Source organism: Ixodes scapularis, unplaced genomic scaffold (genome assembly GCF_016920785.2).
Source record: "Ixodes scapularis isolate PalLabHiFi unplaced genomic scaffold, ASM1692078v2 ptg005194l_1__unscaffolded, whole genome shotgun sequence".
NCBI classification, from domain to species: Eukaryota; Metazoa; Arthropoda; class Arachnida; order Ixodida; family Ixodidae; genus Ixodes; species Ixodes scapularis.
The window spans coordinates 11,006-36,618 of NW_024610446.1; the positions used below are offsets into that span (position 1 = coordinate 11,006).

Genomic DNA, 25,613 nt, shown 5'->3' on the forward strand with positions numbered 1-25,613 from the left:
CTTGAAAAAAAAAAAAAAAAAAAATCTGTGTGCATTTGAGGAAAGGGGGGGGGGTTGTGAATTTCCCCCTGGTTGCAGTATTCAGAGTAAACCTTCCCTCCAGCACCTCTTTTATGGTGTATCCACGGCGGCGTTCAAATCAAAGCCGTGGAGCGGTTCCGCTCGTTTTTATTATCAGATGAATGCGAAGAATGCATATGATAATACTGACTTCTGCCAAAGCATGCCGGAAGGCAGCCAAAGCATGGCGGAAGACTGGGGGACGTCGGGCATCCAAAAAAGCCATTCTCGTTCAGTCCGCGACCTAGTCTTGGATAGGTCTTGGGTTCAATACCTGGACCAGGCAGAATGTTTTTTTTTTTTTTTCAGTGGCCACCGGACGTTTAGAGGGTGCGAGTTGCACTTAATTTCAGGTGGATGGATGTATATATTCTTACGTAAATCTTCTCCACCTTGGGGACTTCTCCTAAACCATCATACTAATTGACAGCAATCTCTAAACATCTTGAGGTGGAGCACAGAGTAACCCCACAAGAAACAAGGCCTCCTTTTAGAGAAAGACGACCAGTTCGCGCTTTCCACTTTTCGCCCACTTCCTCCTCTTCCTACTTCTAAACTGTTCACCCTTGCCTGTTTTCTCCTCCCTCATGTGTGAGGAGGATCTTCTGCCTTGCAGAATCTTGTGTCTGGTTGTCAGGCTTTAACACAGTCTGTGCCGCTTAGCCGACTCCCTCGACATTTGTGGCGACAGAAGAACACGACACACGGGTACTTTGGAAAAATGATACTTTACTATCGAAACAATATAATAGTTAGGGCACAATGAAAGATGGGGGATAAGAGGAAACACAAGCAGCTGCATTTCTCAGATCAGCAACAAAAACGCACGTACGAGCACAGTCCCGTCCCTTGACAGACGATGGATCGTAGCAGACGACAGATCCTAGCAGACGACGGACCAGAGGTGGCTCGCCAATTTCCCCGGAAACTCGACGCTTTTTTTATCCCACTTCTCGCCTTTGAGCAACAATTCTTCGGATGATGTTCTTTGTCGTTTTTTGACAAGATCTTCCGTTGTTTCACCTCTGCCAAGATTGCGACGAGAAAAACAAAGCGCGCGCAAAACGAGAAGTTATCGCAATTGCTCGTTGTAAAGTCTGAAAATCCACGGAAGGATTCCTCGTGCATTAATACAGAAGTTTGCGCTTGAAAAAAAGGGGTACAAAATAAAAAAAAAATACAAATGTGACGTAACATCAAAACTCAAAAGCAAAAGCTGCCCCTCGGCAGCAAATTGTCGAGAAAAAGAGAGGGCATTCATATCCCAGCTGCAACGGACGCTGACAACAAGCTTCTAAACCTGACCCCGAAAGCGTACGACTGGGCTGCGTATAATAAAAAGAGCTATATATGTAAATTATTGTTTTGCTAAGTAGTAGTCTAAGACATTACGGTGCAACCCCTCGGCTACGTTTCTCGCAAAAAGGAATGTCTTCTCTTCAATGCCCCTTCGGAGCAACGTTCGCCCCGGAGCGCGGCTGCGATCAAATCGCCAACGCGGGACATTAGTGCGAGTCAAAAAAAAAAAAAAAAAGTAAGCAGTCCTCAAACACAAAAAGGCTAGCGTCTCACAGGGCAGCACAGGCCTGTTGCATGCGAGACCCTAAACTCTAGCCGAAAGCGGGACAATAACGAGGGAGTGAGGCATGAACCCGGCTCCTGCAATCCCCGCCGAAAGCTACAAAGAATACAAAAGAAGCTCGAGAGATCAGCAAATTAAACAATGGAAAGAGTTCTCCACCGAGTTGTATGCGTAACCTCCCGGTGTAATCTGAAGCCCATCCCCAAAGAGCAGGTGCCCAATCGTAGATCGGCTCGCCCGAGGAAGCAGACGTCCAACGACCCCCTTCCCCTCCTCCCAAATTTTAAAGTCCGCCCCGTTCTCGCGACTCCCATAAGATGTCACACGCGCTCCGTAGCGGACGCTTTGCAAACAAAAAAAAAGGTTCCAGACGTGGCACACGGAGATAGCCCCAAAGCAAAGCAAGGCACAAATTAGAAAACAAAACGACAGGGCACGAGTCGAGAAAAACCATTCGCTGTGGGACGTCGCGCCTGCTCCCCACCGGTCAGATCAAAGCGTATCTGGGCGGACCGACAGAGAGACAACTCTTCTGCGCGTGGCCCAAGAGCTACGTCTGGGATTATCAGCCGCAAGGCTCTTTTGTCGGGCACTACCCTATGTACAGTGAAATGGGGTCACCTGACCCCCACCCCCCCAAGACCGCTCCCAAAGGTGTTTCCCCCCGCCTGACGTAAAGGCTTCCAATCCAGGTCGTTTCCTTTCTTTTTCGTCTTGCTCTTCCAGACTGCTTCATCCGACTGCACACTGGAATGCTCGGCTGTTCCCTTCCTCTACTATTGCACGACGAGGTGGTTAGTACCTGGAAAGCAATGGGAGCCAATCAGTCAGAAAATTAGTGACTAGCGATGAAACCTGTCCAATCAATTGATCAATCATTGATTTACTGGTGAAACGGAAAAATGGTTTGTCGAGCAATCGTTGCATTCTTGATCAAACACATCAATGAACAATCGCCCAATTCATTAGTCATGATTAGGTTGACTAACAATAAATTGACAGACCAGTGAGCAGTTAAGTAAATTGTTAATGAAACCAGTGAATGAACAGTGGTTGGCTCAACGAGAGCCAATCAAGCAATAAGTCCATCAGTTGTTGACTCGCTATAATAAGACATTTAATTTACCAGTCAATGATTGATTCATAAGTAAGATTATCCCACAATTCAACAAACCAATTATTGATTGCTTGATTGAACCGTTAAGAGAACAAACACTTAATATGAATCAGTCAAATAAACTGACTTACTGAAAATAAATCAATACACCACTGACTGGCTGAAAAGTTTTCATGAAACCAATTATTGCTCGACTAAGACATTCATCCAACCGAGCAATCAAAGCGACCATCAATCAAATGAAAAACTTTCAGCCCAAAGCAAGCACCACGCAACTAACAAATTAATTAATTTAGGGAGGATTCAAAACGATCGATCGAGCAAGCCAAGAGAGTGCAAGAAAGTCTGGGAGGGTTTTAAGAGAGGGACTGTGGAAAAGCATCGAGAATGGCAGAGAAACAAGCCTCTAGGGGACACTCCTGGGGTTAGCAACTCTACAGTGACGAATGCAACAAGAAGCAGTTTTGGTTACAACGGGGCTGTGACAGGGGGTTCTGACAATTAGGTTTCCTATAGGACAATCAACAGGCCTGTTTCCTTGCCAGACACGACGCACTCGGGAAGAGTTGCTGTGCTTGTAGGCTTTTCTTCGCAGATGTTTTGGTCTTCGGTAATAGCATCGAGGCTGAATGCAATGAACAACCATATGTATATGTCCGATTCTTTTGTAACTGAAGTTGTTCTTACATCTGTGAACGTGTGTGTGCTACCAGACAGAGCAGTACTATCATTATTGCTTAACAAATCAATTCATCAAAAATTTCTTTATCTGAGTACCAGCACTGTTCAGTATAAAAAAACGCATGTTTTGCTGCTTTGCAGTTTGTAATACTAATGTGACAATTTTCGAGTAGTCAAATGGCACAAATAGCAGGTTAAAAGCGCTGCATTAAGGGCATTCCACGCATAATCTGCCACAAGCCTGGTATCATTTTGTGAAATGACATGCTGCAAACTTTCCACATGCACTGTGGAAAGTTTACAATTACAAAACCAAGAAAGAATCACAGTGGTCAACTTAGCACAGAGCATCACACCTGCAGTTGAAAGTTTAATGCGAACAAAGTTGGAGCTCTGAAAAAGTCGTAAGCACTTAAATATCAAGCCTCTGCATTACAGGCAAGAGTCATATCCTCTCACATAAATCTAAAATGCTATATGTGCACTAGCCTATATGCTGACCTTATACTCAAAAACACACTCCGTAAGTTGGAGTAACCAGATTTGTCTAACTTGACAAAAAAATAAAGCTTGCTCCAGCAAGAAAAAAGTTACATTCTGTGCAGTGGCCTTAAACAAGGGGGAAAGGTATATCAGAGTATGAAATTGTTTTATAGTCTCAGAGAAGTCCTGCAACAAGCATGCATTGGTAAATGGCCCAGGATATCTTATTTACCCTAATAATTCTTGGACTATTAACAAATGGCCCCTGCATTCGCTTTTTCACAGATTATGCATACAGGCAGGACAACCTCGGAACAATCTCCCAAACGGTCCAATTAAAAAAAGAAGCCAATGACATTAACAAAAAAAAAAAAAATTCAATCTGTACTGCAACACAGATCTTGGCATTTTACACAACAATCCAATGCAGATTACTTTTTAGGAACAAGCAGTTTTTTGGTCGTAGTTTTAGCTGGGCTTATCAGATTGTAACGACCAGCTACACTTTACAGGAAAGCAGAAATGTAAGCCTTTTCTCAACAATGTGTAAATTATTCAGTTGTATGCACGGTAGAATCGATGCCCAAGATCACACCTCAAAATTAGAGAATCTTTTGTGAACAGCCTAGTAGGGCGTATGCTTCTTGAGCTCTTATTAGATCTAGATGCAAAGAAACTGGTTGGTTTTGCTTTGAAGAGTGGCTCCGATTTTGAACTGCCCTAGGTTCATGTCAATATGGGGATACAAGTTTGGAGCTCAACTGCTCTACAAGCTTGTATTTCAACTAAAGTTCCGTGTTTCCGCGATCCGTTTTCTTCGAAACTGAGGGTGTCTTTTCATGGTTGGTTTTTTCCTACAGATTCAGTGTTTCTCGGTGTCTACAGGGTGTCCCAGGCGAACCTCCTGCTGTAAAACAAGCCAGAAAAATCGACGCCTACACATACAAAGCTCAAACTTTCACCGAATGAGCAGCGAGGAGGTCCCTTTTACCATGCAAAATTTCAAGGTGCAGTTCTTTTCCTGTAAAAAATTAGAGCAAAGATCTTGCCAAAGTCAAGGTTGGGCACGTTCGCAGACGACCGACTTAGCGAACGCCATTTACTCGGGGTGCCACCTCCCCATAGGTGCAGCAAGCAGACAACAGTATGCGTCGTCTGCTCACCGCACCCATCAGGAGATGAGGTTACAAGTAAATAGCGTCGCTAACTCGGTCGTGTGCAATCGTACTGAACATTGACCTTGTTGGCAAGGTATTTGCTCTCATTTTTTTACAGGAAGAGAACTGCACTTCAAAATTTCGCACGGTGAAAGTGACTTGCTCAGTGCAGATTCGGAAAAAGTTAGAGCAGTCCATGCACGGGCACCAATTTTTCCAGCTCGTTTTACAGCGGAAGGTCTACCCTGTACACCCTATATTTTCGGGGTTGGAAAAACATTGGCATTTGTCGGGGTTTGTATTGAAGAAAACAGGACATGGGACTCCCCAACCTCCAGGGTATGTGCATGTGACCTAAACACTTAAAAAAGACCTGGTGCCGATAAGAGAAGAAACAAGAGAAGGGGCATGCTTCCCAAAGAAAGCAGCAGCCCTGCGGACACCTTAGTGGGAGTAGCGTTCCAGGTCAACACAAAATACAGTCACAGAAAAAGATTTCTTTCCGTGAAGCTTGGCTTTTTCGTATTAATTAAAGAACAGCTTCTAATCAGGGTTCTCCATTTTTCTTCCCAATTTCGAGAAAACTGCCATAGGGAATTGCTTTCCGGAGTTCATCGGTATGTATACCAAAAACACGGAACCCTAATAATGCCTCAAGGTACGGTTGTAGCTCGAGCGGACGTGCGAGAGGGCTGGGACGGTACCTGTAGTAGTTGGGCTTGAAGGGACCTGCTTTGTTGAGGCCCATGTACTTGGCTTGGTCGTCGGTCAGTTCGGTCAGGTGGGCGTCAAAGGTCGGCAGGTGAAGGCTGGCCACGTACTCGTCTGCAAAAGACGAGAAAACCTCCCCCAGGTCACTTTCGTGCAAACAGTCTTGTCTCGTTAATATGAACCCCATTAATATGGGCACCCGCATAGTATATAAACACAGAGGATGAACTGAGTAAATACAGTATTTACACGATTGTAAGTCGACCCCCCCACATTGCACATCAGCAAAAAAAACAAAAAAATCTTTATATGGGTATTTGACTGCGAACACGTGAGAACGGCAAAATATCCGTTTCGAAAGCAGAGCCTCCAACACGCGATCAATGCCTTCTGGCGTGCTTTGGCTACGCATGCACACGCAAGGTGCATAAGATGCCCAGGCGTTATCGAAATTAGGAAGTTCACACAGGAGACGGGATAGCTGAAGCTGTTCACTGTCATTCTCACTCCGTCCGCGACTTGACTACGACTCGTCCGACTCGTCCACACTGGTGATGTCAGCCCCGTCGTCATCACTGCTACGTTCTCGAAGCACGTCGTCTGCGTTGTCCAACGAAATCTTGCACTTCCCAAATGACAGGATGAACCGTATCTTCCGCGCTTGCTCGGCAATCGCGATGAACGTCACGGGTAGGGACCGATTGCACACTTGCGGCGTACGTTGCAAGCCTGACCTCTAACTCTGGAAGGCACCCTCGCTATCCAGACTTTGGCCTCCGAAAGCCTCTTCGTTTGCCATCACAGTTTAAGATGCCGCACAACTGCAGACTCCACTGGAGCATCACCCGCTCCGACTAGCTCTGACAGGTCGAACTTCCGTCCAACAGCGCAGTTGTTGGTTGCTTCCGAGTGAAGAATAGCCATAAACAAGCACCGAAAACCTAAACTGCCCAGATCACTCGTTTAAATCCAAAACAACGTTTTTAGCGCTCCAGCATTACCTTATCACTCGATCAAACAATGTACGACCGTGAATCGTGCAGAAAACTGCGAAGAGAAGCCGCGGCAGGAGTACGCAGGCATAGCCTTCCCAAGCGAAGCGTACCAGACACGTGATTTGTGACGTATCTCCATTATCTCACGTAGAGATTATTTTCCGCCTGAAAAGCTCTATAGATGGCACTAGCTGTACCCAAACACGCGTGACGCACGCTCGCCCAAACGCGTACTGCTCTATTTTCTTTCTTTTTTTCCTTGCTTCATTTGTCGTTATTTGGAGAGTTGTGAGTACTCGTGTATAGTCATACTTAAAGTGAGCCCATCAAATATATGTTTCAAAAAGAAAAAGTACCTTGTTGTCTTTATTGGCACTTAAAGTGCAACAAAACATATGTACACTGTTTTAGGGCATGTGAAAGTCCTTCAGAACGAACTCTGGTCCTAAAGATTCGGCAAACGAGAACAGAGATCGCTTGCCTTTTTGCCAATTCTTCAAAGAAGTGAATTCTAAAAGCCTCTCTTCCGTAACCACAAAAAAAAAAAGGTGAATTACAAGAGTATGAATTAACGAACAAGTTTCAAATGAAAATAGGTGAAAAAATAAACAACTGTCAAACTATAACGTTTATGAGTGCAAGGTTTCGAAAATCAATTTCTATCTGAGGTAAAAAAAACATTATGCATTTTAACAAATAGGATAGTTCAACTTCAACGGTTAACATGACATCAAAAAGAATTGTGATATGCGTATTCTTTCTGAGACAGTTTCCTTTGGGCTCCCCAGTTAAAAATACCCATTGACTCCAATTGGAATTTCAATTGGTACCAATTGGTATCAGTGGGATCCAATTGGTATATAGACAACCAATTGGCCATTCCAATTAGAATGCATTTTCCCAATTGGTCACACCAATTGGAAATATATATACCAGTTGGTCTTAATCAACCAATTGGTCATTCCAATTGGAACACATTTTGCCAATTGGTCACTCCAATTGGAAATATATATTCTAGTTGGTATTAATCAACCAATTGGCCATTCCATTTGGAATGCATTTTTCCATTTGGTCACTCCAATTGGAAATATTTATTCCAATTGGTACAAAACAACCCATTAACCATTCCAATCATAGAGTTTATGATTCCAATTGGAAATTAATTTTCCAGTTGGTATTAAGCAACCAATTGGGACAGTTTAGACTCTCTAAAAGAAAACTCTGAAAAAACATGTTTTTTTCAAAAATTTGTTTTTCGAAAAAAAAAAAAAAAAATTTCGTGTTTTTTTTATTTCTCTGGACTTAATATATATATATATATATATTATCTATTATTAATTTAATGGCTTTTCGTTTTAGTAATTCTTTTTTTAGTTTTACTAATAGTTTCGATTTCAAGGTTGGAACGCCCCATCGCTAGTGACACCAATAGTAGTTTGTTTTTTCTGAGAGCATGTGTGTGGAATTCGACTAAGGGGGATGTGAAAATGTGACATTTTCATCAAGTTTACCAACATTTGACGTTTTTTTTTGTTTTAATCAATGTGTCCAAGAAAAGCCTGGGGGAACCGCAACATGCTGGGGTTAGCCAGCAACTCCGTTCTGCGGCAGCTGCGGTGAGCGCGATTTTTCTCTTTGTCCTTCGGACTCCTGAAGCAAGTTCTGAATATTTTCACGTGGTCAACCTTGTTTGCTAAAGTGTTCTTTTACCTGCTTTGTTTGCTTTTACCTGCTTTGTTGTTTTACCTGCTTTTATGCTTGGAACTGTTGCCGCACGTCCGCGTTAGGGAAAAAGTTAGCCATGCGGTGCACACATCGCATTGTAAAACGCTTTCCATTGCAGCAAACAGTTTCTAGTGTCTCACTATTTCCTCATTCAGTAATTGAGCCTTCAATATATTTGCTGTTTTTCTTTAGGTTGCTCTTAACACCCTTTTTATTGCCACGTGTTGCTTGCAATATTTGCAAATTATTAAATGCTTCCATTGTGCAGAATGCAGCTAGCATGCTATCATAAATATTCATTTGAATATGGACAGCTGTAAGAATAAAGCTAGCTCTGCTCTCTTTGCAATCAAAGGCATGTGTATCCTCACACATTCAAATAATGACAATTGTATCCTTTCCGAGACCCAGTGTGCACAGAACGAATAGTTCTTTGCAGTCAAAATTGTTGAAACGAATGGTCGCACTGCAAAGCCTTGGCTCCAAGGCAAAGCGCCGGCCTACGGATGCCCAGGTGGCGGGCTCGAATCCCGGCCGAGGTGCCCGCAATTTGATGGATGCTTATTGCAGAAAAGGGTCCGTGTGACCATGCTTTCGGTTACATGTCAAAAGATACTAAGGTGGTCCCATTAATTCTCAAACCTCCACTGGGGCGTGCCAGACGCCCCATTGGTTGGCATGTAAAAACCCCAAATTTGACTGACTGCAAAGCTTTGGATCCCCTCTCAGCTGATAACAGCATAGTAAATTTCTCTCACCAGGTATGTAAAAAGGGACTAATTTTGATGTAGAAGCTCAAGATGGCAGAAAACTACCGAATTGAACAGACAACACACAACTCTCTGCTGCCAGGTGTGTTAGACTTGTGAGCCATTTATCCTTCCAAATTTTTTGACAAGCCTTGGATCACTATCATAATTCAGAAGCCCATACTAACTTATTATCCTTATTATCTAGCTTTCATTGATTTCTATGCTTTCATGTTTTACCCACGTCATGATACCGACTGGCATTCCTGCTAATGTACTCCTTGTTCCATTGTTCATTTCAGAATTTCAAGCCTGAAGAATGCAGCTCTGATTTTAATAGATTAAAATCCAGTTTGTGCCTATTTACAGTGTCTGCAGACCATCCAGGGAACAAGTGTTGTCCAAGAGCATATCTGCATAATAACTGCGGGGGGAACGCTAAACAAATGCTCAAGGACGTCATAATGTCTCTCAGGAATCGTCCTACTCTCGGTAGAAGGAAAAAGAAAACTCCTTTTAATTTTGCTTGTTTCTCATATCTTGCAAAGGTGTTTGGCACCATTTAGTGTGACTGCAAAGAACTCATTAAAAAAAAAAACTAGAAAAGATGTGTTTCTAAAATAATGTGTTATTTCAGAACAAGCTTCAAATGTTTTGTATATAGTAAAACCCTATTTGTTAGGAACATATCAAACTGGCATATCTAGACGTACTTATGTGAGACATGCTCAATTTGAAATTTCATTTGGGAGTTCTACCTTTGGCTGTGTTAATTGCTAATGCATCAGAAAACCAATTTCTCTTGCTAGCTATCTTTCTAATTGGTTATAGTTTGAATTAAAAGTGTATGAACTGGCGGTTTTTCTAAAGGGAATCTCAGACCAATTGGAGAAATACCAATAGGTGACATTCACTTGACGTCACTCGCTAGGTTCGCTGCCATCGCCCACCGCGGTCGCCATCTTCGAGGTCTCTTGCTATCGCGAATGCCATCTGGCCGGACCTTTTGAGCGTGGTTTAGCAGTATTTTACAACCTTAAAGGGTCTTTTTGATCGAAACTAGGGGTTATTCTTATACTTTGGTACTTCTGAAGCGTTGTGGGAGTATGTTTTGTGTGTTTTAGTTTGTTTTTGTCGCAATCGGACTCGTTTACCGCGGCCGCGTTGCTCCCTCGGCTCCATGAAGCGCTCCGTGTCGCCCGCCGTGCCGACGGCGGTAGCTCTTGCAAGAACTAATTTTTCTACTTGGGTGCTTTTGCAGCACGGTGTGATTACTCTTTGTTATGTTTTGCTAGTTTCATTATTGTTTTTCTCTAGCTGATTTTCTGTACTACGGCCGTGTAACCGTGTAGCTCCATCGCCGCTGTGTCGTACATACGTCGTGCCCTCGGTGTTCGTTCCTGTGCAGAAACATACCGTGCGGCTCACAGGGTGCGCAGCTTATAAAAAATGCGGCGCATTTTCATTAGCCCAAGCGATTTAAAAACCGCATGTAAGCGATTTGGCGCGCGGGGAGACAAGCGACGGCGACCCGCTTCGCTGCCGCTCGGTCACTCGCGCGACGAGGCAAACCGCATGAAAGCGACGGGAGGACACGACCAAGGCGAGGAGCGCTAAGTTTTCTAGAAATCCCAAAACCGAGCTACGCGACGAGTGACAGTGAAGGGTGAACCGCATGTAAGCGATTTAGCGAGCGATGGCGACAGCGACGGGAGTCGGCGACGAGCGACGGGGGTCGGCGACGAGCGACGGAGATTTCTCGCGGTCGGTCGTCGCGTCGCTTGGCTTTTGGATTTCTAGAAACGGTCGCTTATCGCCTTGGTTTGCCACGTCGCGCGAGTGACCGAGCGACAGCGAAACGGGTCGTCGTCGCTTGTCTCGTCGCTGTCGCTCGTCTCGTCCCGTCGCTCGCCAAATTGCTTACATGCTGTTCAGCCTTTACACACGGTATACTTGGCGGCAACAAGGAAAACGGCCTCCCCCCCCCCCCCCCCCCCCTCCCCGAGACCAACTTTTCTTCTCTCGTCTGTTCAACGAAGCTTCAACGATAGGAAATTAGCACACACTAGCAGCGGACGACTGCGTAGCGTACCCAAGCCAGTCAAACCGAGACCTCGAAGATGGCGGATCGACGGTGGCGCTCCCTGGCAAAATCGAACCTGCAGGCTCAGTGAATACCACCTATTGGTGTGGTTCCGATTGGAACCATTCTAATCGGAACCACAGCAATTGGTATTTTTCCAATTGGGCGTTCCAAAACACAGTCGGTTATGATTCCAATTGGAAAAAAAGCAATTGGTACATTTCCAATTGGGTGTTCTAAAACACAGTTGGTCATGGTGCCAATTGGAAAAAATCCAATTGGTAATATTGAACCAATTGGCATTTTTTCCAACCGGGCGTTCCAAAACACAACCGGTTTTGGCAATAGGTACCAATTGGAAAATCCAATTGGACCCAATGGGTATTTTTAACTGGGTCGTGAAGATGACCAACTCAAAATGAGCCACACATATCCCCTTCTGCAAATTGTTTTATCCGAGTCTTGAATAGGTAAATCCTGGTGTGCTTCAAGATCCACTGACCACTCCCAGAAACTTGAGCATACATATTCGTACAAGAAATCATCCTTCGGTAATAAGCGCTAAGAGAGAAACTTTAAGAGCTAAATTGGAATCGCCACTCTACTTTGCAGCGCAGTATCTACACAAACCGTTAGAAAGCTCAATCCCATTTCTCCCTAGTTTTAACAGGCAACCAAAACAGTGCGGGCATCGCACGAAGGCCGTTGGTAGGGGCGAGGAGCAGACGAGCAGACGCCAGACGCCCCACGCGCTCTCGCCAGAAGCGGCGGCAGGCATCGGCGCGACCTCAGCGCCTTCGCAGCCTTTTGGTGCGTTGCAGCGGATGCGAGAACCCTTCATGTAAAGATCGAGGGCAGAACCTCCACCAGGGGAGAAATAAGACGCTGTCGGCCTCTAGCGACATTCGTTTGAGCCGTGAGGCTGTTCCAGCGGCCTCCGGAGTGGCTCTTACAAGAAGTGCCGCCACTCTCAGGAGTCAGGCACGCACGGCGCGCCGTGCGCTGTTCATTCGGGTCAATTTGAGAATTGCTATCAATAATACTCGTTCGCGCAAATAAAAAAAAAATTATTTTGTAAAATGAGTGCACAAAATAGCGCAATGCTAGAGGTATACCCGGCTGAACTTGTAAGAAGCCGAGGTGTTCATGATATCGTGATTGTTTCGTTTTTGCCAGCGGTGGAATGCTTTGGTCCGATTATAAATCAAACCCCTCACTTCGGATTTTCAAAAATTGAAAAAAGGGTCGCCCTATGTTTGTGTAAATACGGTACATGCATTTTTGTCTAGTTATTATGAACTACTCGCATTGGGGATGCTTGTCTGGAGCAAGGGAGGTGTTCACATTATTTAGCGTATCTATCATCGCCTATGCCTCACAACGAGGGCGGCACATCCTCGCGTTTACTCGATGCAAAAGTTGCAGCATTCTTGCAGCCTTTCTTCTACGTCTGCAGATGAATATGACCGAAAACTTTCCCACACAGCATGCAGAGAGCCAATCGTTGTGATTTGTAGAAGAAAACCAGTGAATGATGGGACACAGGTCATGTCTGGATCAAGACTGCATTCTGTGCTCCGATTTGGAGCGTGTCAATGCCGTGCCTAGCATATATTGGGCCAGATAGGTCACTGTATGACTCCAAATGTTACCTGGGCCTTCTCTTTCTTGGTTCCTTCAATAGATTTCAATGACTGGCTGTTAACTTACTACGCAGGCATACAAGCTCAGTTCAGGAAAGACAATGTGTGAATTACTAGTTAATGTGGTGCCTAGCTGCAAAAAAGAGTGGTGTGTTTTTCAGAGGTCGGCATTTTAGGTCGCCCTCACTCACCCTCACCCTCGCAGCCACACTCACCTAGGCCCCTCACTCACCCTCACCCTCACAGCTACACTCACCCTCAGCCCCTCACTCATCCTCATCCTCACAGTCACACTCACCTTCAGCCCTTCACTCACCCTCACTGAACCTCACGGCCTTCACGCACTCACCGCCCTCACGGCCCTCACCGCCCTCACGCCCCTCACTCACTCATGGCCCTCACGCCACTCACCGCCCACACGCCACTCACCGCCCTCACGGCCCTCACCGCCCTCACGGCCCTCACGCACTCATAGCCCTCACGCCACTCACCGCCCTCACCGCCGTCACGGCCCTCACCGCCCTCACGGCCCTCACGCACTCATAGCCCTCACGCCACTCACCGCCCTCACCGCCCTCACGGCCCTCACGCCACTCACCGCCCTCACGCTACTCACCGCCCTCACGCTACTCACCGCCCTCACGCCACTCACCGCCCTCACGCCCCTCACCGCCCTTGCGGCCCTCACACCCCTCACGCCCCTCACGTCACTCATGGCCCTCACGCCACTCAGGCCAGCTTCAGATGGGGCAATTTCGCCCCAAATTTTTACGTCACAACACCAGCACCACGGGCCGCCCGCGATCACACGCAGCAACCAATTGCTGCAATTTGCCATCGTCATCATAAAACTTTATTTTTCTTGCACTATTTAGACACAATTACGCGTTATAAACGTGTTTTTATGCATTTAAATCTCGTTAAGAATACTAATGCACCTTTCTGAAACAGTTTATTTCCAAAAAAAACGATCTATTTCAAACCAAAACCAAGTCTTTGGGTGTCATCACCGTCACCAGGTATCACGTGAAAATTTTGCGTCCCTGATTGGATGCAGCCGCTTCAAACGTATTCGAATTGCTCCGAGTTGCTTGCTTATTTCGAGCCGGACCCGATCTCAGCAATTCGTGTCGATCTAGGGAAAGCTAGAGAACAACCCGCCATTAACACCAAAATTGCTGAGAAAGATGCTCGATCTGAAGGGCGCCTCACGCACTCACCGCCCTCACGCACTCATGGCCCTCACGGCCCTCACCGCCCTCACCACCCTCACAGCCCTCACCGCCCTCACGGCCCTCACGGCCCTCACCGCCCTCACCGCCCTCGCAGCCCTCACCGCCCTCACCGCCCTCACGTCCCTCACCGCCCTCACCGCCCTCACCGCCCTCACCGCCCTCACCGCCCTCACCGCCCTCACCTCCCTCTCGGCAATCACGGCCCTCACGGCCCTCACCGCCCTCACGGCCCTCACGGCCCTCACAGCCCTCACGGCCCTCACCGCCCTCACCGCCCTCACCGCCCTCACGGCCCTCACGGCCCTCACGGCCCTCACTCACCCTCACTCACCCTCACTCACCCTCACGCTCATGAATTTTCCTGGTTCAGAAACTCACTCACCCTCACCTCACCTGTGAAGATGAGGGTGAGTGAGGGTGAGTGAGGGCCCTCATGAGTGAGGTTTGCCGAGGTATGGTGTTTTTATGATTTGCCTAGTAAAAAAAGATGACAAATATGAGAGGAGGAAGAGGGAGGGGCAAAAAGAAGAAGAGGATGGAGGTGGAGGAGCACTCATACCCATCTTCTTCGGCAGGAGGTAGACATCGCTCTTGTAGCGGCCGTGAGGGGCGTTGTAGAGCTCGATCAGAGCCAAAGCTTGAGTTGCCGCAGTAATGGACACCACAAAGGATGGGATACTGGAGCAGCTCAAGTTCACCAAACGTCCCTGCACACAAACAGCACAGCATGCCCTCATTGAATATGGAGTGGTGTGCCACATTTCACAATGGCTTCTGCTCACTGATGGATTCAAAGGTAAACTTGTTCATTCAATATATTAATTTAATTGAGGTTAATAAATGCAGTCCTGAAAAAAGGGCCCTCTTCCATGTGTAGGAAGTTTGTAATATGTTTACTGTCAATTGCACTTTCGTGCATACAAATAAGACTGTTCACTTGGGCAGGAATTTTGCGTACCACAAGTAGGAAAGATTGGTCATCTGTAACAGGTATTAGTTGCTTTTGCTTTTTATTTAAATTAACATGGTTTACATTTCATGATAAAAGCACCATCTACAGATTTTAATTTACCCAATTATGACTAAAGATTTTCAAAAATTGTATAGCAAATTGCTGGGCAATTGTGTTGCTTACATGAAACGCTCTAGCATCACGTCACAACAGGTCACATAACATATATTTCCCCGCTAAATTTAGCCGGGAAACTGAATTGGTCTGTAGGCCAAGTGACATCAATTTTCCCACTAAATTTAGAGGAAAAACTATAAAGCCGTATAGGTCATGTGCTTCAGGTCACGCGACGTCAATTTTACCACTAAATTTAGCTGCGAAACTGCATTGGTGTGTAGGTCACGAAACGTTAATTTTCCCGCCAAATTTAGCGGGAAATTGACATCACATGACCTATACACCAACTCAGCTTCCCTGCTAAATTTAGCGGAGAAACTGAATTGGCATGTATGTGTCTGTGACATCCCATAATGCAACACTGCATGCATTGCATTATGGGACATCACAGACGTACACACCAATTCGACTTATACTAAATTTAGCGGAGAAGCTCAATTGGTGTGTAGGCCTGTGATGTCCTATAATTCAACACTGAGTGTGCTGCATTATGGGACGTCACAGGCAACGGCTTCACAAAATCTGGCTTCACGAAAAGTGGCTTCACGAAATCCAAAGCAACTAGACAAAAACGTTTCAAGTTAAAATGTATGGCAAATTACAAGGCAATTGTGTTGCATACATGAAATGTAAGTGTTTAATCGCTCAGTGCTTACACTTTTTAGAAAAGCATGTTGATGTTACTCCATATAGTGTGGGATTAGTCTCTGGAGCTCAAACTCAAGTGTCTAACATCTTTGCTCACGCTGCCCATCACCGAGATTCCACACAGCTAAACGCCTACGTTCACAGCGCTCTTTGTGAGATAACTTAGCACTTATAGCAGTTCCTGGAATGATGAGTTACCATGTACCATATTAACTTATAGCACTTCCTGCAATGAATCTTACCTCGCTCAATCATGTAAACACCTCCCCTTCACCCACCTTTAGCGATGTGACCTCCCCCGCTAAAGTGTTAAGCTTGCTCCATCGGTGCGCAGGGGGTAGAACTCCTCCTCACCCACCTCTAGCCATGTGACCTGCTTGGTTAGCTACTCAGCTTCGAGCCTCCTTCGTTCTTTCTCTCCCTCCGTCAGCCAATCAGCGTCAAGCTTTGCAATCAATTTACTTTTTGGGCTTCACGAAATGCTGAGCAACTAGCCAAAGAATGTTTAATGTGAAAACAAACAGACCTACAACTTCCACTATTGCCAGTAACATTAGTTCAGTCAAGAGCTTCACCGAAGATCATTATATGCCACTCGACAATGCACCGCATGTTTTCAATACCATGAAACCAGACTGCTTCTGGATACAGCGAGCCAGTAAATAACCGGCACTTCAGAATGTCGACCCTTCAGCCTTCTTGCTGCTAAATGTCATGTTTTGGCCCTTACCTAAAGCTGTATCTGAAATTACAGGAAACAATTCTCTTCCCAGACATGTAAAAATTGCTGCAGAAATCGCTATTGTTGGTTATCTATGAATTGCAACAGCATTTGTCTAAAACAACCTCAAGGACAACGTCCAAGATGACGTCAAGGGCATCAAAAATGACCTCTAAGACGCTTTCAAGGACACCCTAAGGACGACCTCCAAGGCGATCTTAAGGACGACCTCAAGGATGACGTTGAGGATGACATGCCAGAGGACGATGCCAAAGAAGGTGTCATAAAAGAAGTCTAAAACCTCTAGAGTAATGTCAAGAACGACGTCAAGGCCCTTCGAAGAGGGCGCTAATGTGAAGCAGTATGGGAATGCGAGCTGAAATGGACTACTGCACATACCTGCTGTGCATTAAGACGCCATAAAGTTCAAGAAATCCGGGCAAAGGGGGGAGGGGGGGGGGTAAAGGGTAGCTAAAGAATGCTAATGCATATTAAAACAGTCCATGGCAGAGAAAATCTATATCGCCCCAGCTTCCCAATGCTGAATCTCCAGCTCAGGGAGTTGGACTTTCAAGTATCAACTATCACCGACTGCACCTGCTCTGTACTTACTTTGAAGCTACGCTTCAAAGTAAAGACACTTCAGACACTTTGGTGCATAAAAGGGGGGTGCAACAATTTTAAAATTAAAAGAATTTGCATCTCGTCATTTATACATTGTTTATCGTGTCCCGGAGGATAGAAAAAACATCTGCTTCATTGAAAAATGTTGCAATTTTGCTGCATAATCGCAAAGCGAAAGTCTATCTTTTTCCAACACCTGCAGCCGCAAGTGGCAGCTGAAGGAACTATGGCGAGAAGCCTACATGACCTTGCTCCACTCTAAGCTGGATCATAACGCCCGCTAATGTCAGCAGAGAGAGGAAGAGGAAGCGTCCTCCGAGAGAGCACACGGGAACATACACGGCACCCCAAATTACGTCACTAGGAATGCAACCAGGTGTGACCCTGGAAACTGGGAGCGAGTTGAGGGGTGCCAGAAATGCCCATATTATCTTTTCTTTTTTTTACACAACAACTAGGACACGCAGGCGAAATCGGTTTTCTGTTCTTTACTTCAGAATTGTCAGAGGGCAACTTCCACAAATTTTTGACCGAAGTCCAAAAATCGTTGCCCCCCTTTAAAATCGTGGCTGTCACTTATTCGAGACTTTATCTGAAATTGCAGGAAACGTCTTTCTGTCCTCCAGAAATGTTAGAACAGTTTGCAACAGAGCGAAATGATATGATCAGAGTTTCCTACCACCATTCTAAAGCTGTGGAAATAGCTTTTAATTATGTCCATCGACAGTTGCGCCTGCTCTGCTCACCAAGATAGCGGCGCCCACTAGCAGACTGGGTAACGGAGTGCCTATACCCTAAGCGTAGCTCATTTAGTGGCTCTAGTGGTGCCCACAAGATAATCAGGGAATGATGTGCCAATAATCTAAGTGTAGCTTATGTAGTGGCACTGGGTATAACATCTCTAAAAGTAGCTTATGCAGTGGCCCTGGGTGTAACTCTGACAGTGAATCGGAACGGTAAAAAAACTCACTGCAGCAGACAACCACTCACCTCAGCAAGCAGCACAATACGCTTTCCGTCAGGCCAGATGATATGGTCCACCTGCGAACGCACCTTCTCCCAAGCCAGGTCGGGAGTGCGTAGGCTTTGCTGCAAGGGGCCAAACATTTGCCTGAATAAGCGTGTAATTGGCAGAAAGCACTAAAAAAACTCCAATGCAAAATGGCATTAACCCCTTAACCGTATTGGACGAGCCTAGCTTGTCATTGTGGAGCCGTCCCCAAAACCGTTCAGTATAGCTCGTCTGCTTTCCTCAGTTCACGCACTCAGCTGTTTTGGACGAACCAGGCTCGCTCATGGCTCAGTTTGCGGCTCCGCCAAAAGATGGCAGCACTAAATTTTCTCAAGTTTTGCTCCTATTACGTTTGTGGCTAGAAATACGATTTTGAAGGCAACAAATTTGATTTTGAAGACAATAATTAACCAGCTGAGGGTCAGAAACTTCTAAAAACTAAAAAAGGTTAACCCGAACGCAAAATGGCACTAGGGAGTTTCAGTAAATCTTTTAGATAACTCCGATAACAATTTCTGTTAACGGCGCGATGTGTGCGCAAAAAACATTGAAGTACCTGGTACCACTTTCAGAGCTGTCTGCATTATCCACTAAAACTCCCTATTAACTCTAATGCCAACAGGCATTCATCTCTAATGCTAAGAGGCATTATTATCTCAAAAAGTTCAAGACAACGATATTACGGAAACAAACAATACCAGATATACCAGTGATAATATACAAAGCACGACAAAGTATAAGCACAAAATCGCAGCCTTTGCCCCCTTCATTTCTCGGAACGGAAAGGCCGGTATTAAACTACTATAGACCACGACAGCTTAGAAAAGCACAGGGTGTGGCTTACTGGGCTTATGCTTCTCGCTTTGCGGTTCGTTTCTAGGCATTCTTGTCTGCCAACACCGCAATTTAGTTGGCTGTACAACAATAATAAAGTGCTCGGGAGTCGCCACGCCTTTCCGAAGCCGTCAATGACTTTAGTGTACAAGTTGCAGGCAACTCTCGGTGATCCAAAGCATCTGACTGCCTCCCAAAATCCAGCCGACCCTATAATACACACATGCACTTTTACCCCCCCCCCCCCCCATCCCTCCCTCCCTCCCACCTGCACCCCAAGTCATGGACATCCCAGACACCTGAACTCCTCAAAAGAAAAAAAAAATATTCATGGCTGTTCTTTTGGTAACATAACAAAAGTGTCGTTCATAGTATCCGTTTTTTTTTTTTTTTTTTTGTTTTTTACAAAACTAATGAACTGAGTATGGTTCTTGACAATCTCTCTACCTTACCTCATCCTGTCACTAAAAATATTTCCTGTTACAATTTATAAGGACTCCCAAATTAATTTGTTTTAACCTTGATCAAAGAAAAGAAAATATGTTAGCAAATGTGTGAATGCTGTCCCAAGCAATCATTACCCAAAGCAAGATTTGCTAAGACTTAATCTAAGACATTTTGCATTCAGATTCTGAGTGAAATTCCTTAACTACTGGGGATGTGGACCACACATAAAATATGCTCTTATATATATACGAGTTTTTGCACACCACATCAATTTCCGTGTTGGAGTGACCCATGTTGCAAACGATGCAGCTGTTCTTCATCTTGTCCATATGCTCTCGCAGGACCACATTCTTGTTTCCTGGTGAGCAGAAAAGAAGCAAAATCGGATCATGCTTTACTCTTCAAATACTACAGCTTAGAGAAACACTGTCCATTGTGATAACTAGAACGTAAAGAAAACTGCTTAGCCATACCTACGCAAACGCAGGTAAAGCATGGCTACTTTCATACAGGGCATACGGAGGCCGGTCATTTATGAAAGAAGACCGCCCAACGACCAACCACCAGTATTGTTGAGGCTCAAAAATGTACAATCTGCTCTTATGAAATGCCATGTTCGTTGTCAGCTCCTCGTTTTACAGACTTGTTTTACAATAGAAACATTCCTTATAAACATGTCACTCGAGTTTCGATTGAAAACGTCCGATTTATCTCCAATGTACGTATATTTCACTTGTCGCAACTGACTAACGTGGTGCCAATAAGCCGGACGAACTGTGATGGTGTATTTTTGTTTCTTTTGTCCAGGGGCTCCGGAAGTCAATTCTGATCAGGGGGCAGGGGTCAAGGTACACATCCTTGCAGTGCAGATTCCCCCCCCAACTTTGAAGATCGTACGCGCGGAAAAACCGAAATGGAGGAAGCGACCTTTGTTTAGCTGAAATCTTTTCTGAGTAACAAAAAGAGATCTTCAAAATCTCTAGCACGCAAGAGCATTTCCGTGGCCTCTCCTGTCACACTGAACAAAAGTATGAAAATGATTGACGGATGGCAGAAATGCTTTTCGCGACTAGGCGTCGTGCAGAAACTTCAAGGGGCGCCTCCCATGCTAGGCCAGCTCTGAACCCTCTCCGACCATTATGGGATCAGTCCGCTTAATTGGCACGGTATTGGCATGGCCGAGCTTGAAAGAGCCGATCCCAAGCAAAACTCGTCGAAGAGAGTGTGCAGTCCCTCCAAGGACATATGCTCCAGACTGCTGTTCGTCGAAGCGCTCTGCCAGAGACCGATTCCCCGCGGCAAGAGGTTTTACGTTTGGGAAGGCTTATCCAGAGCCGGAGGGAGGCCTCCTCCCCGCCATCCTTTCTGATGACAAGGAATGGTAGAAAGGTGCCTTTCCTAAGCTGTCCCCGTCCCGCTGCCAGTGATTAAGATGTGACCAATACGCGCGCCTCAAGGCTGGCTCAGAAGAAACGTTTACTCCAGCGCTTAACAGGGGTATCAGCTTTACTACCAATTCTCGTCCCAACAAAACGTCGCTGTCCTTTCTTATTCCGCTTCAAGCTTGGAAGGCGCGGCCTTCAGCGTCGGGGGGGCATGACCCCTACGAAAAAAACATGAGGGGGGGCAGATGCCCCCCCTGCCCCCCCAGTTCCGGAGCCCCTGCTTTTGTCCACGACTGAACCCGGGAAAATATGCGACACCACAAAACTAGACGTAAATATTGTGGAAAGAGGCAAAGTTTAGAAAATGTATGGAGATCACGAGCGACAGTGTAGTTGTGATGTCCACATTAAAACAAATTTTAAGGCCCCAGAAATTATGGCAAAAAAAAAAGTGTGCAACAAAAATTATTTCAAAATCAACCAGTACCAGCTCTATGGTAGAAAACTTTACCAAAGTGATTTTTGATCACAGCTTCGGTATGAATTTTCCCACAGAAAAAAAAAGTCACACTACAATGTTTTTCGAGAATAATTTGAAATAGTACTCAACTAAGCAAAAAGACACTTCATGAATTTAACAACAAATTTCAACACAAAATATGCAAAAGATGAGAAATCAAATCGACTCACCAGTGGCAGTGATGAGAATGTCGATGTTACGAACAACTTCGTTGATCTTGACGACACGGAAGCCGTCCATGCTACAAACATAACAAGAAACGAAAAGACCAGTCGTCAGAGGGTTTTAGAGTCAATGTGATGCTGCCAACACTGTGGGCTTAACAAGCAAATCAGAACACGCTGTAAAACAAATGCCAGAACGTTAGCTGCTGGCCACAAACTTAGCCAGAAAAGCTTGCACACTAGCATGGCAACCATGAGCCTGTTTCAGCGAGGCTAGAAGACCGAGAGGTGTATGCGCACTATTCAATCCTCAGCCCGAGTCTCATTCTTAAAACATAAATTCGTGCTTTCCGACGTGCTCCCCTAATTGTTTTCGTACGTGACTCCTCATCCATCCTCAAATCGGGAGTCGTGTGGAACCATGGTGCCTGGAATGAGTCTCCAAACTGGGAGTTGACCGAGTCCTAAAAAGAGGTGCCTCTATTTGTGCCCATGGTCATGCTGTCACTGGTCACGATTGTGGCCGTGTCACCGCAGCAGTGGTGGATGTGGCAGTCCATGGAAACTTTGGCAGCTGGGAGTCGAAACAGCGCAACGACAACAACACTCGCGTTACCTCGCGCTTTTCGCCGGAACGTCAACGCCCAACCGCCGGGACCGTGACGAATGACAGCACGACGCTCTGGCTTTTGCGACGTCGTCTGTTGCCACTTTGGGACCGCTTCCGACGCGTGGGCGGAACGGGATGCCAAACATGTCGGTCGGTGATGCATTCCAGGCACCCTTAGTGGAACGTACGGCCAACCCGAGTCCCGGTCTAGGAGAGAAACTTGGGGAACCTCACCAGGCCTGGAGTGCACAGATGGGGTCGATCTCTGTGACGTACACGACGGCGCCCATTCCCTTGAGCGCCGAGCAGCAGCCCTTGCCCACCTCCCCATAGCCGCACACCAGCACCTGCTTTCCGCCGAACATGACATCCGTCGAGCGCTTCAGCCTGCGAGGAAACGCGCCAGTCGACGACGCTGAACGGATGCATTGGTGATGCTGCAAAAGTCTTTTGACGAGATGCTCTTCGAGCCTTACTCGCACTAAGGCACCGATACATTCTCTTTGCTCTTTCAGTAATCAAATCTAATGTTCATTGTTCTTCAACAGCCCTGCAGCCTGCTCAAGGGAAAGCTATGTGGTTCTTTGCAGGTAAAGCTGCCCGACGAATCCGATTATGACGACAAGTTGTCCCAGAAATACTATTAAATGTGAGAAAAACATACGAGTAAAGTCGCCGACCGTTTTTTCGGACTCCGATAATTCGGACTTGTTCGATATTTCAGACCTAAAGGTGGAACCGTGACTTACCCCATAGAAATAGTGCATATTCACGACCAATGTTTCGGACAGCTTGAAGTCCAAAAGTTTGATTATTCGGACAAAATCGTCGCGAGCGATCAGCGGGAAACACCACCAAGATGCGGTCATTTTGAATTCTATGTTGGCTGCAAATGGATTGGCTTGGTTTGGCAGCGCTACTTGAGTACTCCCGAGTCCTACCGCTAGGTGACGCTATGCCAGCCCTTTTTTTTTTCCATTTAACTGCACGTCACCACCATCATCATTATCCTTTTGCTTTGTTTCCTTCCATCCCTTCGTGCCTTCGCCCCACTTTCGCGTCGCCAGTCGCCATTTTGCGCTCGTGGATTTGCGCCTCTCATCTTGTTCGGACAACGCTGGCTTGGACATCATGGCCCCCCCTGTTCTTCTGCCACCGCGATGTGTTGTTAAGAAGCGCTGAAAGTACTCGACCATAACGCTAGAAAAGAAGGCAGCGATTCTCAAGCTAACAGAAAGTTGTCGACCGCAAACGGAGGCATAACCTAAAACAAGGCACGCAGGCGTAATCTGAAGCAAGGCATTATTTACGGCTTTTTTAAGCCCATTTAGAAGTATAAAGGCAAGTTTTTCAATCTGCTGATTTTTCGGACTGCTCTATTATTCGGACATTTTTTCGGTCCCTGCAAAGTCTGAATAATCGGGCGGCGACTGCAATCAATATGTACTCTTGACGGATTTCATGCAAAAACATCTGGGCCGTTTGGAGTGATGGGACTTTGGATTTGAAGAGGTTTGCTATTTTAGACAGGAATTTTGTTTCGCAAAAATTACTCAACGATGGCACTTGTTTGGACTTTTTCTGCTTGGCCTCTGTGACGTGCATGCAAGCATCTCACCCTTGTTGCACTGCTCTGTAGTGGATGCTTGGGAAGTATTCGCGACTCCAGCGAAATCGACGCCGCGTAGCGGCAGCGCCGAGAAGCTCAGGAAAGGAGGTCGTTTCGACTCTGTCGTCTGCTATCTCTGCTTGGTTTTCGTAGGCAGCATAGAAACAAACATCGTTTCCAGTAATTATTCTAATGATTCCGCCATGTCGTTCCTACGCACTGACTAGAAGAAGGTTTCTACCGTCGAAAAATCGCTTAGCTTTCAAATAAACACTGATTTTACGCTGCTGTGCAGGAATTTGTGGTGGTCCACGTGCTGAACAATGAAAACGACCTCCTTTCGTCCGCCATTTCGCCTGAGCAGCGCGCCCTCTATAGTTCGCTGGAGTTGCGAATAGTATTGCATACAATGCAGCATCGTGCACCAAATTCATTTTGGATCATGGCCGAAAAGCACTCCTAGTAATGCATATGGCGATACAGAATGTGAACTACACCAACGAAAGCAAACTGCTGCAGTGAATGCGCCCATGGCTACGACTGATCAAAGGCAAAAAACTCACGCATCGAGGATTGACTCTCGGCAGCTGTAGAGGTTGTCAAATTTTGTCTGCAAGGGGGAGCAAAGAGGTCAACAATCAGTTCAAAATTTCTAGATGTGAAGCTTGAAAATTTAAATTTTAAAGAAATCTGTGTTCTTACAAACGTGTTTTCCATTGCAGTTGCAAGTCCTACCCCCCTCCCTTACCCCTGCCCTCTCTCCCTTTAAAGGAACCTTTGATTTCACTCCATACTTTTTAGATGGAATCCCAGATGTTCACAAAATGTAACGAAGTATGCACCAATTGTTACAAAAAATACTGGAGAAAATCCAAAAGCGTTAACCTTCTCAATTCGTCGCCAGAAAACAATTGTCGAATGTTCTTTCATCGGCTCGTGTGCCACCAATGTTCATTAAAGTGAAGGGCCTCCGTTGGGAAAGCACGGAGTACGAGCTGTGTTCCAGACATCATTAAAGTTCAGGAATTTCCATTGTCTTTCCACTTGGCCACGAACGCAAATGTGAGCGCAAGGCGATAAAATAACTGTTGCCGATCGCGAGGCTCTCTGTCCAATTAGTGAGATGCATTCAGTCGTGACGCGTCTGGAACTGTTCGTACCTGGGCAGATCAAGAATAAGGTAAAAAACTAATTTTGACGGCGAATCAAAAAAAAAAAAAAATCGCCCAGACTTGGACATTTCCTGAAATGCAGTGAAGGTCTGATATAGGTGAGTTTTTAACGAGCAGCACTTTATATCAGAATTTAGCATCTATATCTCCCCACCAAATTTAAGGGGGAAAATTGTGGTGTCTTATAACGTGACACTGTGGCATTATATTACTCAGAAATGTCACATGACACCATGATTTTACTGCTACATGCAGCGGGGAAACTGACGTTACATGATCAGACATCACGTTATGTCGGGTTACATAACACCGTGGCGTCGTGGTATCGGGTGACGACACAACCTGAAACCGAAGTAAATTTCCCCACTGAATTTAGCAAGGCAATTGCTGTCGCATGACATCACGCAACACTGACGTCACACAATCAAACCAACACATGCAAGAAAGGCCCCTACGGGGTTCCCATGCAAAACAACCCCTTTGAAAACAGACTGTTCTTATTTTAGAAATGTCAGAG

General features: G+C 45.8%; 1 protein-coding gene across 1 annotated transcript in view; it reads right to left on the minus strand.

Moving 5' to 3' along the window:
- Positions 1-769: 769 nt before the first annotated feature.
- Positions 770-25,613, minus strand: part of LOC120838883 (adenosylhomocysteinase-like 1) — a 30,056-nt gene continuing 5,212 nt past the window's right edge. The window contains exons 6-13 of the mRNA XM_040209006.3: positions 24,488-24,534; positions 22,550-22,702; positions 21,712-21,782; positions 19,900-19,994; positions 18,334-18,432; positions 14,781-14,928; positions 5,785-5,905; positions 770-2,444 (exon numbers count right to left, since the gene is read on the minus strand). Coding sequence (XP_040064940.1) covers positions 2,438-2,444; positions 5,785-5,905; positions 14,781-14,928; positions 18,334-18,432; positions 19,900-19,994; positions 21,712-21,782; positions 22,550-22,702; positions 24,488-24,534 — 741 coding nt within the window. The 3' untranslated portion in view covers positions 770-2,437. The remainder of the gene's footprint in view (positions 2,445-5,784; positions 5,906-14,780; positions 14,929-18,333; positions 18,433-19,899; positions 19,995-21,711; positions 21,783-22,549; positions 22,703-24,487; positions 24,535-25,613) is intronic.